The 17,226-nt window shown below is 42.4% G+C and overlaps 1 protein-coding gene across 4 annotated transcripts in view; it reads left to right on the top strand.

Annotated features, from left to right (window-relative positions):
- Positions 1-16,151, top strand: part of LOC120903690 (patched domain-containing protein 3) — a 37,486-nt gene extending 21,335 nt beyond the window's left edge. For all 4 annotated transcript variants that reach the window (XM_040313267.1, XM_040313265.1, XM_040313266.1 and 1 more), the window contains exons 8-10: positions 2,341-2,679; positions 12,692-13,218; positions 13,288-16,151. In XM_040313267.1, coding sequence (XP_040169201.1) covers positions 2,341-2,679; positions 12,692-13,218; positions 13,288-14,973 — 2,552 coding nt within the window. In that variant the 3' untranslated portion in view covers positions 14,974-16,151. The remainder of the gene's footprint in view (positions 1-2,340; positions 2,680-12,691; positions 13,219-13,287) is intronic.
- The last annotated feature ends 1,075 nt before the right edge of the window (positions 16,152-17,226 follow it).

The following is a 17,226-nucleotide window of genomic DNA, read 5'->3' as shown; positions in this document are numbered from 1 at the left end:
TGTTTTCAAATATATAGCAAGTAAGGTTATTTTTAAGTATTACTTTATTTTAATATTGCAAAGGCCCCTGCGCGCGCCACGCAATTATCTTCAATAAATTGTTAAAAAAAAATTAAAATACACGTATTTGTAACCTTCCCGGCAATAACACTTTATGTACGAACAAATTTGTGAACCAAGAACTTCAAAATATTTTACGTATTAATCAATGCATCATCGAAACATGTATTAAGTTTGACAACACTACACTATACTTCTTGGCACTAACATATTTCGGTCGTAAAATTGCAAAGATTAATGAAACTTACTTCACTATGCCTCTTTAAAAGCAATGTTAATATCATAAAGATACAGCCCAGATAACCACAACACCCTTTTGGCTCATACTGATGCCTAACAAACGCGTACTGTGCAGACGCCTATCTTTTGTTGCAATTGGTAGTGAATTATGTTTCAATTGTGGCAAAGGGTTGTTGCCGTTTATATGCTCATGATCACCGCAATCTCAGCAACATTTCTTAACACAACATGCTCTATGGTACTAGAAGCCAAATTTGCCACAATCAAATCGGATGCCGTCCGTCGTTGTGGTTATTGTTTGATAAATTGTTGCGCATATTCGCAAGCCCAATCTAGGTCACAGAAGGTGTCCTTGTGACTGTGGGGTCCTCCTGCTGTACTGAATAGAGGAAACAGTTCGTTGGGTGGTAAATAGACAATAGGATTCTTCACTTATCATTTCAAAATATTTCACGTGTGTGTAAATAGTGTAAATGAAGTTACTTTGAAACAATTGAGGCGAAACCAGAAATGGTGCTAAAGATAGTACAAATTCATACAAGGTCGACTTGCGTCTGTACAATATGTGCGAACAAATTTGAAGCTTAATTAACAAAACCTTCAAGCGCTAGAAGAAGCCTGTAGTGCATTCTTAACGAAAGACTAGCTTACTACACACCATTTGAACGATAACAACACTGCTTCTAACCCTAAGGTTGGGGAAGTTGTTGTACCACACATCCGCATTTAAATTAACGATCCTTTTAGCTGCATGAGTTAGACATCATGGTCTGATTAGCTTTATAACCCGGATGCAATTCCAACGAAGGATGCATTGAAGGACAAATAACTCAATGTAAATCGTACTCTTTGTTTACATTCTTACTGTTGAGTATAACACATTAACAATATTGTTGTAAAATATTCATTCCGCATATTGAAAATAACGGCTAACAGAATCTCCAGTGGGTATGTTATTAAATATTAAAAAGACTGAAACAAACATAATTAGTCATCTTATGTCAATCGCAACCGCCAATAAATTATCCTCACTCAAGTACTCGAGAGGACCAGAGGTAGCAATTATTTGGTTTATTTCGCGTACCTGTGGAAATATGCTATCCTACGATGGCCACACAGCAAACTAAGCCAATTTTAGCTCAAATCCAATAGATCTGCCTCACTTACCACATGATTTATCTGTAGCTAAATTTAGCCGTGGGTAAACAATTAGACATATGTGGAACGGTAAACGCCACTGGTCGTATGAATGATGAAATCACGAGTAACCTTGTGCTAAGGCAAGATTGATTAGTTTGCACCCTACATGATAAGAAGTTAATTTGGTGCTGTTGCACTGATGCCTACAGATAGAAACTTCAGTTTTACAGCACCATTCAAAATGTATTTCATGAGTGGGATCGATTTTTGGCAGGTAGATCGGTATCGATCGTCCACGTCTAGACCTCAATAGTTCCCTTGTAGAAACAGCTGACACCATCACGCGTGTGAGTAAATGATTATGTAATTGCATACGTACGGCTGGTCGGGGGTAAGGGAGTGCTGTGCATGATGTGTGGGTTGCAATTATCCAACTTGCACCCTCACGGTTATTCGTGTTCACTGCATGTACTTCATTTGTGTGTGTGAGTGTATTACAGCTTTTTTTTATCAGGCGTATTGTTAACTAGATTTTTTTATAAACTAATATTATATGTTGCCGATATGGATCGACATTCATGAATATGGTAATACAGGGTTTCCCACGATTTATTGGTCAGTTACCATGATTTTTTGGTGCGTTCCCACGATTTTTTTGTAGTATCCCATAGATTGTTGGTTCGATCCCATAATTTATTGGTATTTTCCGATTGGATATCAATACAATTAGACCAAAAAATTCTGGGAAACGACCAAAAAATCGTGGGAACGCACGAAAAAAATATGGGAATCCACCAAAAATTAATGGGAACCAATCAATAAATCGTGGGAAACCCTGTAAATCGATAAGAACCAAAACTTCCAATTTTACAATATGTATCAATTATTTCTTCATTTTAGGTATCGGAATAGATGACACATTCGTTATGTTGGCCGCCTGGCGACGTACGTCCGTAAAGTTATCCGTCCCAGAACGCATGGGTCACATGATGTCGGAAGCAGCCGTCTCTATCACTATCACATCGTTGACCGACATGATCTCCTTCTGGATTGGCATCCTCAGCCCCTTTCCATCGGTTCAAATTTTCTGTGCGTATAGCGGATTTGCCGTGTGCTTTACCTACCTTTGGCATGTTACGTTCTTCGCCGGCTGTATGGCCGTATCGGGACACTGCGAGTTCAAAAATCTGCATACCATCTTCGGATACAAGGTTCTGCCGGAATCGGTTGCTATAAAAGGTAGGTAGACCCTTCGCCGTAAACGTATCGTATACGTTTCATCATAACCGTTATCTACTGCATACCGTACTACTCATTTACCGGTAAACGTTGAATGAGGCGTAAAATAATGCCAACATACGTGTTGAATCAAACTCAATGAAAGTTGTTGTAGCATAAATCAATGTTTAATGTCCCTCCTTTCCTCTTAAATGATGATCTTTACGTGGTTTTTCGTCGAGCAGTTCGGACGATAACAATCACGTCGGAGGATCATGGTATACGACAGTGTGACTTATATTTTTCTCTACCTTCTACCCACTTACGCTTATCTTTCTTACTACACTATCACCGTTTACACCAATACTTATGTCAATACCAATACTTGTAAGCTTTGCTATCTATACACCTTGTTGGAAATGATACGTAACACTTAATATGGCAGAATTCATTCTCTAGCGCTGTTAGCCAATGCTTTGCGAGGTACAATCGTTAACCAATTAACGCCTGATGCATTATCACAGGGAAATAATCCTCTCCGAAACCATTTCCTTAGGTCAACTCTATACGACCTGGCTGGTAAAATTCAGCGATGTATACATCCCACGTTCCTCGTTGAGAAATTACTTGCCATTATTCCAAGTTTTATCGTTGGCACGCAAATATACACGCGACCGCGGAGATCGACAGATCAGCCTGCAATACGCTGTGCCGATTAAAACCTCGAGAGCGTGCCTTCTGATCTGATTGTGAGGCTACTCGTTTTGCAGTACTTTTTTCAATCGCGCATTACAGCAATGCTTACAGTGTTCATATTTCATTTCAATAATTTAAGTACTTTCAGCATTGAATTTCTTATACAAAGCATGTATGCTGCTGTACGTATATGTACGTATTTAAATAATATATTTGGCTGCTTTTTACGATTTAAATCCTTCCAATATATTAGCCTAACCTGACGATCATGAACCATCCTAAGAATTAGAGCACAATTTCTTGATGCCCTGCATCACTTCCGTATATGTTGTACGTGCACCAGCCAAGAAATGAAATGTGTGCATTCGATATCGATTGAACCATGAGACGACCATGTTAGTTTTCACACACGTTGCTGTTCACTTTACTGCTAGAAAGTTTATCCAACTTCGCGTTGCTGTAGTGACCGCACCGTGCACATGCACTGGCCGCCAGTGCAACAGATTTCTAACGGTAAATAGCCGGCACGGGACCGGTCGAACCTTTCATCGAATAGAACCGACATAGCGAGTGCCTGCTACCTTCAACGGTACAGCGAACGGTGGACAAGAACAGTTTTTCGACAAATCTGCTAAGCCCACGCAAAATTTCTTTTTATCAATCTATTCCATAACAATTTATGGTCTACCGGGGCCGACTTTTTTTTCTCTCTTTTATTTCTATCGACCTTCACTGTTTGGACCAAATGCATTCCAAACAATGAATCAATCCTCAATGGCCATTTATGCTCTTCGGTCGTGCCTACCGGTACCGGAGGCAGTTTTAAACGATCGCCTTGAAAGACAGCCAGCACCTACGAGCTGCTACCCCGGTTCCTGGATATTAAGTGGGGGAGTTATTGAGGGAACCAGCAAAGCATTAGAATTAACGAGAGGCATAACGAAGCGTCGACGTCGTACGGGGAGGCGGTAACGATCGCGCGACGAGTTCTATTAGACAACCGTGTCTAGATCAATTAGATGACTGGTTAATGATCCGACCTGGGTACGGACTGGATAACGAGCGCCGGGAAGTGACGGTTGAAAGCGTGATAAGCATCTCGTGGAAGAAAGCGTCCCACATATTTTCAAAACACCACCTAAGGAGCTGCTCGGTTTCTTTTGAAGCCAAGATTTGACTGCCAACTGCCACTGTACCTCGGCTTTGGTTGATGCTTTCTGGTGGATGCAAACCGCTTTCATTTAGGTATGCTGAAGCTGGATTAATCTAGAAACTATCATGGTGGTTGCATTGCTGCATTGCTCTACCTTCTTCAGAAAGCCGAGTAGCGTTGTATGTGATTGACGCAATGCACTACTTTGAAGTGGAGCGTCTGATAACATGCAACCATTTACCGTTTGACCATCGATGGGCGTGGTTTTTATTATGTATGTACAATCGTCGGATTCGATAAAAGGGGTTGCTTGTTGATGAGAGCATTTAGTATTAATTGTGTTACTGTTGCTATTTTCTATGTTACAAAGATGGTATGCAGTTTTTCTCTTTTCCTGCTGCTTAGTAATAGACGGGATAACAGTTATATAGTGAATAACAGCGCAATCCATAATTTCATCTGATTTTATGTCCACAAAGATCAGATTAGGTGTTCAAAGAAAAATGTTCATAAAAATTCTTTCATTAACTTTTCATGTGCACGATTCAATCATATCTAAAGGCTGTGGTAGACACTCACCAAATCCTCAAGCACTGACCAGCAGATTATCGAACTTTACCAATCCCACTATACCCCGTTTTCCCGGGGGGAAACCCCCGAATGTAATTGTAAAAGTGAAGAAAGTTGAGCAGTATGTCATAGTTTTGCTCTCCCTGCTTCAAGTTAAGGTCCGCAAAACAATTTGATCTTTTGACTGTAGTGCTCAGTTTTTGAGGTCGCGGTTATGCAACGGCTTTCAGCTCAATTCATTTTTGCCAGCAAAGGCAGAGGCAGACTGGTCGATTCCTTTCGTACGATGCATATCGAACTGATTGCCCAATAGGAAATTCCCAAGAAACGACCGCCAAATCATCACCGGCCTCGGAACAAACTTCATCAAGTGAGTCTGTATGTGAGGAGCATTCAATTAAGTCCTACCGTACTGTGACCGAATCAAGGTTCGCCTAAGAATTGCTTTACTTCAAGAAAGACCTTGTACGTGAGAAGGGAAAAAGAAAATTGAAAATTGCCTGTAACTAATTTGCTGATCTATTTAACAAAAAAATAAACTTCATCAATTCATAGCAAAGTTACCTTAATGCTAACGAGAGCATCATAATTTATAAGTAAGTTTTATTGCATTTTGCATCTTTTTAAAATGTTGATTAATAAGCTAAAGGCTTTTACAAAAAAAAACAAGTTATTTTTATACGAAATATATATTTCAAAAATGAAATATCGATTGATTGATTTTATCAGTACTGATGCGAGCAAATGTATGCAACAAATAGACTTAAAAATCCATACTCATTACATGCGCAATGAAAGATCAACCATCCTTGGTTCCAAGTTTTCCTCCAACGTCGATCAAAAGTAAGCTATAAGAGAAATCCAATAAATTTGAATTGTTTATAAACACCACACGATAGGGATCCTTCACCTTCATAAGCCCACGAGCGTTCCGTTAGGTGGACAGGAGGAAGGGATGTTCGTGTAGGTTACGAGCTTGAAAAATGTGAAAATATTGTAGCGAAGCTCGTGCACTCCACTGCCCTCGTTTTCACGCCACAGTTCGCTGTCCGCTCGCAACGGATCGATGATCGAATCGTAGTAGTTTTAAGAAGCCCAGCAGCTGACCACCTCGAACCTACATGGTGTGAGTGTACCAATTTGGGGTCAGTAAACTGTCTGGCTCCCTTCGTTTCATCTTTAGTTGCGTGGTGCAACATCTGTCGCTCAAGCGTATGCCGTCCTTGTGTTTGAAACGAAAATAGCAGGTGCGGTGTGAAACACACGATATGTCCAGCGTGAAACTGGCGGCTATCATTCAGTTCCGTTCATCGATGCATACTAACATCGATTTGTTGCTAAAAGGTCGCGATCAAGGAAGCGGCCCTATGAAGGAAATCAGCTTGGAGAAAAGCTTCATTGAAGTCACCGTGTATTGTCTACGCATGTATGTTTCGCGAGCTTTATAATTGCTACTGACTGCCGGTTGCTTTGTACGATCCGGAAGCGAATTTAAGCAAGCCATACGACACTTTGAACACCTGAGTCCATATATAATAGTTGCTGGTAGTACGTTCGCTAGTTTAATCGAACAAGGTTCCATACGCTGTGGGATTTAGCGGAGCCGAGCGATAGCAAAGTGTTACCCGTACAGCCAATCACCCATCCCAGCGCGACCCAACGTTAATCCTACATCACAAACCGTTGATATCAAGCATACGGGATGAAACGTACACATTCGAGAAGAAGATTACTTTACTTGATCGCACGACCGCGAGATCAACCACGCCTTGCGAGAACAACCATCACTTGCCGGTGATCAGTAGCCGGGTCAGTAAAGCAGCATACTCGAGCTAACGGAAGCGAATCATTTAGCTGAATAAATCAGATTATTTACGATACGTCGCGGCGACATTGCGGCTAACTCAGTCTAGCACTTTTCCATTGCTTCATTCGTCCAGAAACCGCTCCAAACAAACAAGATCTGGTATCGCGTAGCGAGACAACAATTTATGTATAAATGTGTATATGTACCTACAAATGCACGCTTTAGATTACGGTTGATTCATCGGCGTCCCAATCGGAGCCAGTACCGTTACAAGGGCACGCGGCATAAAACAGTGTCTTCAAACTAAACAATCCGCTTCGTCGCTTCGATGCGCAACATGTAATAATCCAATAAAAGATGATAATTAATTTAAACGAGTAATTGCCGACACATGATCTGCATTGTGATAACCACACCCGCTGTCGTGGCATAAATGATGGGACACTCATCTGCTCTCCGTTGGCCATCATCACGAGATCATACTGTCGCAGAGCTTTAAGATATGATTCTTCAATTTCGTTGAAAGACGAGAAAGTAGCAAACAATCTATTTCCTAGTAATTACGGAGTCGTTTTTATAATTCAAGAATAAACCTTTAACCCCTTAGCTTCAATGAATATGAACTGTATATGAATGTTTTTTTAAAGTAAGTGCTACGTAGGGGTTTTTTTTTTAATACATAAGACTTTACTGTAAGAGACTAACATTGCTATTGCACTTACCTATGTACTCAATTTATCCAGGTTTTATGTCACCTTCCTGGTAACGTAGGTTTTTGTAGGCCATCTACGGGAATCCCGATACATTATCGAGGAAAATCTCAAACAAAGTACTGATTGCACACCTGAACACTCGTTAGAGAGCTTTCACGTCGCATACAAAAATAATAACAGCAAAAAACTGAAATTTCAATAATGACTGGCGATGAAGTTTGGCATTGCTTTGCGTCTGACCTGAACTTTTCAGACCTGTGCTCAACGAGACGAGGGGTTTGTTGCCTTTTCCCTTTCGCCTCTAACCAAACGATCCAGCAGTGTTTGTGCGTGAACCGCTACGGGACTGCTCGATGCCGCTGATGAAACAACGTGCTGTTATGTCACACTATTTGACACTACGTGAAGATGTAACCACGATGGTCGGATCCCAGTTTTAACAATGGGACGGCTTCATCAGGATCTTACTTGATTTCGTTACTCGACCAGTGGGTCAAGTATAATCATTTGGGTGTATACCTACCTACGGCGGTGGATGAGGATGAGGATATGCGAAACTTATCTCTCGGGTTTTGTCCAGGCAGCAATGCCTGGTTCGGTAGTATGTACGCTTCAAACCGCAGTACCTGGGTCACAACCCATTATTCCTTTTCTACGTCTGCATGTGTTCATTTGCTCTGAATCTTTGTGTGATGCACGTTATTCAACATGGCGATTCAGTGCACTTGTATAACAGAAATTGTAAATTAATCGAATCGTTCACTAAATTCACTGGAACAAACTTACTCAATGCAATTACCACACCGAGGCGGCATGATTACGCGTCTCATGGCCACGCGCGTTCAGGGGCTAGTCTGAAAAAAAAACCTGTACACCTCAGATCATCAACTGCCGCAGGGCGGTGCGAAATGCAATCGGTTTAACGCTCGATTTAGCGGTTATTCTTTATTGTCGCAAACGAAAACTCACTGTATGCAGAATTGGTATGTTCGATTGATACTTATTCAGTATTTCTAATCGATTGATATGGTATGGTAGATAGTTCACAAACAAAGCATACCAATCAGATTTGGACGAATCAAACGCCAAAATATTGTAAAGTTTATATAAAAAATCTAATTTGCTATATGGTCCAAATCAGACCAAAAATATGAAATATCTTTACCACCTTTCTAATATACATATATACATATGGCGTTCAAAAAGACGCTTTGAATTCGAGAAAACTAAAGCTAATTTGAGCATTATCTCCTTTCTCGGAGGACGGTGACAAGCCGCTAGCAGTACATAATTACCACAAGAATTCAGTAGTAGCTCATTACATCATTCTGTGGATCATTCTGCTCACACTAGATTCACCTTGTTTCGATCAGCAAACATGTTACCAGCCATTTAATGTACGGTCATTTCCACCCGTTGGCGAACCAGTCTTCAGCAACTTTGACCGTAAGCGTAGTAAAAGGATCCAAACGGTTGAAAATGACGCAGAGACACTGGTAACGCCTAGGCCATAAACAGAACAGGTGCGCAATGTACAACTGCACGTTGTCATAAGCAACGAGCGCAGGCGGTGTGTGTCCCTCAGATATCGTGGTCGACCGTTTACGGTTTATGACATAGCGCGGTGGCCAGCCGTAAGCCACGCCATTGCATGATACCAAGGGGCCTCGAGCACTAGAACACGCTTGTTTTGCGAACGGATGAACATTATTCGGATGGTCGATAACCTTTGCAGCCGAAGAGAACCTCCGGTGTGGAAGTCAGTGCCCAACACGTGCTATTTCAACATCGGATCATGCTCGCAGTGCAACGTTGTGCAGCTTGGGTGAATTCATGCTTTCGCAAATAAACTGTCACCGCTGGCAACATCAGCCGAGGCCAAATGGTCAGGTTGTTGCTATTGCAGCACTCGCTCACGGCCAGTACACGTTGTGATGCGAAATATGCACTACCATCCTTACGGTAATGTACTATTATGAATAGATCTCTCGCATGTGTGACTGTTTCGAATTAGGCTCTCCTTTCCAATCTGAAAATTGTCTCCCTTTGCGTAAATTGATTGATTATGTGCTTATTAATTTTTCCGATTCTCAGGAATTTTACTTCAACCATATCGTAAGTTTTATCAAGTTTGTTCCACGTCTGCTGGGATAATATATCATCAAATAGGGCATTGTTGCCAATTGTTACTAAATGTTGCCAATTGCTCTTCCATTTCTTCTACTTTTCATGCCAAGTCAGCCCAGCCTCCAAAGCTCTAAACTTCGCGTTTATTTGAGGTCAATAAAAGAGATAACCTGATAGTGTCGTTCCTATCAGCACGGTGGCGTGAAAGTTTTGTGCACAACTGTGACCAGACGCATAAAATATTAATGAACGACTTTCTACGGCAGAGGATGTGGGTGACCTTTCACGGCTGAAGGCAGCCGACGCCGACACTTATCAGGCTAAGCAAGATAGCAAGATAGATAGTAAACTATTAAGCCGGTCAATAACCGCACGAAAGCGTAGATTGAGTGAGCCCGTGATCAATTGCAAAGTGTACACGGTTAGCTGCATATACCACCCGGTCTTCTGTAAAAGTGGTCCGACGAGCCAAACCGGAATCGGTACTCCCCGGATGCCATAGTATTGCCATTTTTCCTATATCCGGTCCAGTAAATGGTCAGCCATACAGCAAACCAGACCAGTTTCATTGTGCTCACGCCTTGCTTTCGTGACGACTGAACATAAAGCTGAAGATTGACCATATTTCATTGACGAAACAACCAACACGCTCTCCGGGGCTAAGGCGGCAAGTTGGTACATTCATTCATGCGCAATCACAGCCACAATTTCGCTCACTTTTTCCCTTCCTGATCCCGACCAGAGCTGGTAGTCCGTGCGAGTCCAATACGCGCTAAATACCGTTTCATTACAGATGGCTGCACTGCAGTTGATGATGCAGCAAACCATGCAGGAAATTGTCAACATGCCTGCCAAAATGGTACCGGTAGTCCGAGTGCAATTGTAGACTATCGCCGCATGCGCTTTTGCGAACTAAAAACAGTCCAGCAACATCGTTGATGAGTTATGGATCGTTGCTATTGGTATATTAATGATGGCGACAACGATGGCGGTGATGATGATGATAGGATGTGAATAGGGTTTCATATTTGGTACGACATCGATGTGACTTCTTCAAGCGTGCTAGGTAGGCTTTGGTTGCCATGATTCGTTAAGTTGGATACGGTTTGATTTTCGAAAACGTGAGAAGCACCAAAGCAACATATTTTCCACGATGTTCCACTTCCGGGGTTGTGGCAGCAGATGGCGAACCCCATAGGTGCATTGACTTGATTATTTTGAAGTATATTATTATCGCAAAAGAAATGCCACCGGCTCATCAAAAGCAAGTTCCAATTCAGTTCACAACAAGTCGCAACAAATTGTATGCACTTTTGTTGCAACTATTATTTCGTGAATATGCTACTCTTCTAGTTTTTGTGATCAATGAAGCTTAAAATAGTAAAATATTGAAATGAAAACATTAGCCATACTTTCGTTTTTGTTGTTGCTGTTTCCATCTAAAGTGACAGGAAAAGTATTAGTTGCTTCGAGCAGTCTTTCTAACATTCATATGATGTGCATTCAGCACGCGATCATTTGACGCTGACGCTTACAATTCGTCAAAAGCATTAAGCTAGCATGTATATGGTAGAGGCATTTCTGGAACATCTTCATGACCGAGGCCATCGGCACCAAAGAAAGAAAAGAGTTACTGAAACCCTTCGGCACAGTAAAACCCCAAAAACACACTGGAGAGAGATTCGGTGAAATGCCCCGGGCGATGGTATCTTTGGATTTTCAACCAAATTTCAACCATTTGACTTTACTGTCCAGAAACCACTTTTACCTCGCGTTACACGCACAGACACTGTTTACGACACACATACAGCAGCGCCCAATACACCATTGCACTGGTCAACGAAAGTGTGTCATTTGCCATCGGAGGCCCCACGGCGCGTCGGAGACACGTTACGTGCACCGGACGAGGACGACCTGCCCAACGGGCGATGGTGTGGCGATGGTGGATGCGGCATGATTTTCGCTTTTCAAAACACGCGCCAACCCGTCTCTATCCACTCTCTTCTTCGAGCTCTACACTTTTCAGCAGGTTCCAACGTGCCATGTTTCTTTTGAACATATTCGCAATGAACGGGGTACGAAAGCAAGATAGTGAGGGAAAAAAATGGAAACCATCGGGGATGTATTGGCCCACTGTGGAATGGCATACGCGACATTCCGATGGTAGGGTAAAAGGGAATACTTCTAAGTCGATTTGATTTCGTCCAAATTTCATTTTCTCAATGTCTTACAACTAAGACGGTTTATCTGAGAATTGAAAATTTAATGGAGTCGTAACCATATGAGCATATGTAAATCTGATTTTTGTTTGCTGTACAGTAGCAGTGTGGTGATCTGACGGTAGATGGGAAGGTTTATGTAAAGGCTACTTTATAATCCTTTTCCCAAACTAAGGCGGTGCTCTGGCAGCCTACAAGACACACAGACTCGAACAAACGTATATAGTCATATAGTTCATCCCATATATATTCATATAGTTCATAGTCATATAGTTCAGCCAAATTCTATATACTTTTCTTATTCAATGTCTTGTTCGATTGGTGCTAGAGCGCATATAAATACACGGGCTGACAATAAATAGGCATTTTTGAGTAACTTTCTAATGTTAACAGCATTACTGATTGCATACGTTGTTTAACAAATGTCACAAATTTGAACGCAGTTACGATAAACGTCTAAATATTACGCTCTCGTGATTTTCCACATGTGAACAGCACAATCTGGATTCAATGTAACAATGCTTTTTAGCGGTTGCAAATCATGCGGAAGAACTCTCAAGGGCGATTAAAAATGCTGTTTCCATTTGAAAGGAGGTTCCGAGGGGGGGTATCTAGGAATATTCTAGTAATGACGACATGACCTTTGGTATATTACGCTTAGGAGTAGAAAAGCATCAGTCTAGAGCAGTGGCAGAGCATCATGTTAGAACAATTTAAATAATTCGTCTCAATGTTTATATTCTTTCAGAAAAACGATCGTGGCTGTATCGGAAAATGAACACAGGTGGAATCAACCGCGACGATCCGGATAATCCTATCGATAATCGGGAGCATGTACTGATGGCATTTTTCCGCGAAACGATGGCGCGGATACTGAACAAAGGCTGGACAAAAACCATAATTTTGGTTATATTTGCTGCATATTTAGGAGGCGCCTGCTTTGGATTGACCAAGATCAAGGAAGGACTGGAACGTAGAAAACTGTCCAAGGCGGACTCGTACTCGGTTAAGTTCTTCGACCTGGAGGATGAATACTATCGCGAGTTTCCCTACCGCATACAGGTGATCGTGACGGGCGATCTCAACTATTCCGATCCACATACGCAGATGCAGATTGAAGATTTGATGCAATCGCTCGAAAACACCTCTTATGTCACCTCACCGCTCTACAGTGAATCCTGGCTGCGATCGTTCATCTCGTATGTCGATCGCAATAATGACTATCTCAATCTTACTTTGGACAGTGAGCAAGCTTTTATCGATGCTTTGCGAGAGGTAAGCTATGCCAAGGGTAGCAATCAATTGCATGTTTGAAACGGTAATAATGTTTTATCTTTTCCGTAGATTTGGCTGTTCCCGGCGAACCCCTTCTCGCTAGATGTCAAGTTCAACGAGGCTGGTACAAAAATACTTGCCTCCCGGTTTATGATACAGGCAGTGAATATAACTGATACAAATCACGAAAAGGTTATGGTAAAAGATTTACGGCAAATATGCAAAGATTCCCCCTTGAACGCTACCGTATTCCATCCGTACTTCGTGTTCTTCGATCAGTTTGAGCTAGTGCGACCCACGTCAATACAGTCAATGATTGTCGGTGCACTGATAATGATGCTGATATCGTTTATCTTCATCCCGAATTTCCTCTGCTCATTGTGGGTGGCCTTCTCTATCATATCGATCGAGCTGGGAGTCGCTGGCTATATGGCGCTGTGGGACGTGAACCTCGACTCGATCTCGATGATAAATCTGATCATGTGCATCGGGTTTTCGGTGGACTTCACAGCACACATCTGCTACACCTACATGTCCTCGAAGGCACGCACACCCGATGAGCGCGTGCGCGAAGCACTGTACAGCCTGGGCATGCCTATCGTACAGGGCAGCTTGAGTACGATTCTGGGCGTGGTGGCCTTACTATTAGCCGATAGCTACATCTTTCTGGTGTTCTTCAAAATGGTATTTTTGGTGATATTTTTCGGCGCAATGCATGGACTGTTTTTGCTACCGGTTCTGTTATCCCTATTTGGACCGGGATCGTGTACATCGGGCTACCAACCGGATGACGACCACAAACTATCACCGGTAGAAAAGACCTACCCGCATCCATATTGCATCTCCCATCCCCAGCTAGCATTGACGGGTGCGTTCGGTAGTAAAAACTTCCTCGGTGCACCCTATAAAGCGTACGGCGAAGATAAGGACCTAGGCATTGGAACGTCTGGGGAAGATTCGAGCGAGAGCTCGAGCAGCAAATCTCAGCGCCGGCAGGCCATCGAGGATGAGAACACGCGACGGCGTTACGAAGAAGGGTGGAGACGCTCGACGCACAATTTGACCGGCCAGAGCCAGTTTCAACCTATGCTCGATCTTTACGGACAGGAGGCCCTGTGGACAAAGACTACCGGCAAGGCACCGCTGAAAATTGCCAACGGGCGTTACGGGTACGAAGACATGCTGCTAAACGTTGCACAAGGGCAAACTACAGTCAAACAGCCACGGTCTGCTGACTTTGAGCTGGACCGAACGGAGGACCGCCGCGATCGCAGAAAGTCGGATGACGAACGGTACAAGTCGCGGTACGAAGATAATCGAACATTTGTCGATGATGAAATGCTAGACGACACCGACTATCAGCATACCAATCGCTACTACGTTTACGACACCAGCCACGTCAAGCGCCTCTCTAACGACAGTGGAGCAGCCGGTAGCAGCACCAACAATAATCCTGCCGGCACGAGCCTTCAGCATATGAGCCAAGCGTGCAGCAGTAGCAGCACGGCAGTCGACCTGCAACAGGGTGCAAACACTAATCGTAGAAAATTTTCCGACGAAAGCGACAAACGTCGGCGACACAGTGACGAAAGACGCCCAAGGAAGTTCTCCCCGCCCGAAGGCATCTACAAGCAGAACCCCCACCGCTCTTCATCCCAGCATAATCTCTACTACCCGCGGCAACCGCCCCAGCGAACGGCCTCCCAAAGCAGCCTGCATCAGCTGCGCCATATGGGTGACATGAGATTTCCTTAACTCATCCTTACATACCCCACAACTGCGAGGGGATAAAGGTTGAACTACTGATTCCATTGTAAACTGTGTACGTAAGAGTCAATCGAATTGTCCATGTGTGAGTGTTTGCGTATGTGAGTGTGCGAATGCGTGTAAGTGTGACTCAATGATAGAAAGCATTAAATAGAAAAAAAAACAAATACCATGGAATGAATGTTCTTAACCGCAGCCTAATTGTAAGTAAAGGAAATTCCAAGCACTTCATGATTAGTTTTACATGGCTCACACCTCACCGTTCAAACGGATGCCACCATAGTTAGATAAGCCACGAAACTACGAAGCTCATGACGCTCACCATTTCATTAACGTGTACTGTTTAAATTAACTTTATTACTATCTACGGTCGCTTTCTGTACAAGGCAGATGCTTTGCAAGTTTAGCTAAAAAGGGTGCGTTGGCGAATAGAATCGGCCAGTCTTATTCATTTTTTACTGAAGCAGACTTGTGGATAGGGCTTATTTGCGGTACTGGTTGAGGTTTGATACAGGACTAGTTGTTTCGTGTTAGTAGATTATAAAATGTCTTCATCCATACAAGCAAACAAACAAAAAACACCTAAGCAAGAAAGATTAAATTTGGAATCCTCATCAATGCATCCCAAGCATAGTATTTAGCGCGATAGAATTATATGCATATGCTTATGACAGAGCGGATACGAGTTGTCCTGTATAGAGAAGTTCAGACGAAATGACGTGGCTGCTATTATTGGCTGCTGAAGGACTATTCAGCTCAGACTGGTACTGTTTAGTGATGGCTTCTACTCTGTGCATGGCTTCCGATGATTGACTTGATGCTAACAGATAAGTTGTGTATAGTTTGCTAGTAATAATATCTTCCTATTCCTGAATGAGCATATGTACGACGCTTCATTATTCAAATTATATTACTCGTGATTTTTATTTACCATTCTCATACTTTGTTTTTCCCCCACGGGTGTGATTCTTCCACTAGGCTTAAAAGACGCTGTTGACTACTAAAAGTCATAGGAAAAGAAATAAATAAAATGATAAACAAAGCAAGGAGCAATTACATTGGGCAAAGGATATTAAGATAAGCTATACGAACGATAGCCTGACTTCGATGATGGCTATATTTAAGAAACGATTTGGTAAATAAAATCCAACACTGAAAACCATTAATCGTCCGTCGCATCGTTTGAAATGAATAACAATTTGAGAAAAAATTTACAAATTGAGAAACAATTTGAATCGCTCTCTAGTTGGCCTGTTCACTAAATAGCACATCGTCGTGATATGGTCCAGTCAGCAATAATTTGCCTGGACGCTCGGTCCTTGACTGCAGCTTCTCATCCATATAGAGATCTAATCTCTGACAGGTCTTGCTTCACCTGATCCAGCTTTCGAGCTTGCTGTGTGCTTCTGCCCCTCTTGAGGAACTGGCGATCGCTGTCGAACACCTTCTTGGTGGGGCATGAGTCCGACATCCTCATGACATTCCCCAACCATCGTATCCTGCCAGCCTTAGCTTCCATCAAGATGCTCAGTACGCAAGCTCGTGGTGCATCCTTCTCCTCCACACTCCATGCTCGAACACACCGCCAAAGATAGTCACGTTGGACAAGTAACCCAATTACACACTCTAAAACCAAAATACTTCAAATTTACAATAAAAAGGCTCAGGCTGAAACTGAGCCTGAACCTACACTGGTTAGGAACTGATTGCTTTACGATATGGACGGCGATCTCACTGTCGTGCGGACACTACTGCAGCAACTGCCGAATAGCGGTTGTAGCGCCGGATGAGTAGGTAACTTCTTATAAGATTTAACGTCATTCAGTTCTATGCGCACAATAAGATGATAATGGAATAGTTTTTATCCTCTTAACTCAGCTGTTCCACCTATGTTACAATGATTCTATGATGAAAGAATTACCGTTTGATAGTAATGAAACTATCTCATTACGTATGTCACACATTGATTTCGGATTTCGGAATGGGCACGAGGAGCTTTAAGGCGATTAAGGCTTCTAGAAAATTACTATTATTAGTTTTTATATAACTTAATTTTATTCAGTAATATAAATGTGCAAATTATCAGGATAAGGTTTGATTTGTTGTTCCCTGGTTAGTGTTTTGTCCTTTCTTTCCTTCGTCCTAGTCTGTTATTTTTTTACTTTTTTCCGTTCTTAAGCTTGCTATCACACTTACAACACTTCTTATGGACAAAATAATGAAAAATATAAGTTAAAGTGC

This window comes from Anopheles arabiensis, chromosome 3, assembly GCF_016920715.1.
Source record: "Anopheles arabiensis isolate DONGOLA chromosome 3, AaraD3, whole genome shotgun sequence".
Classification (NCBI taxonomy): Eukaryota; Metazoa; Arthropoda; class Insecta; order Diptera; family Culicidae; genus Anopheles; species Anopheles arabiensis.
Note: the sequence above shows the minus strand (reverse complement) of the source record. Positions and strands in the feature narration are given on the sequence as shown.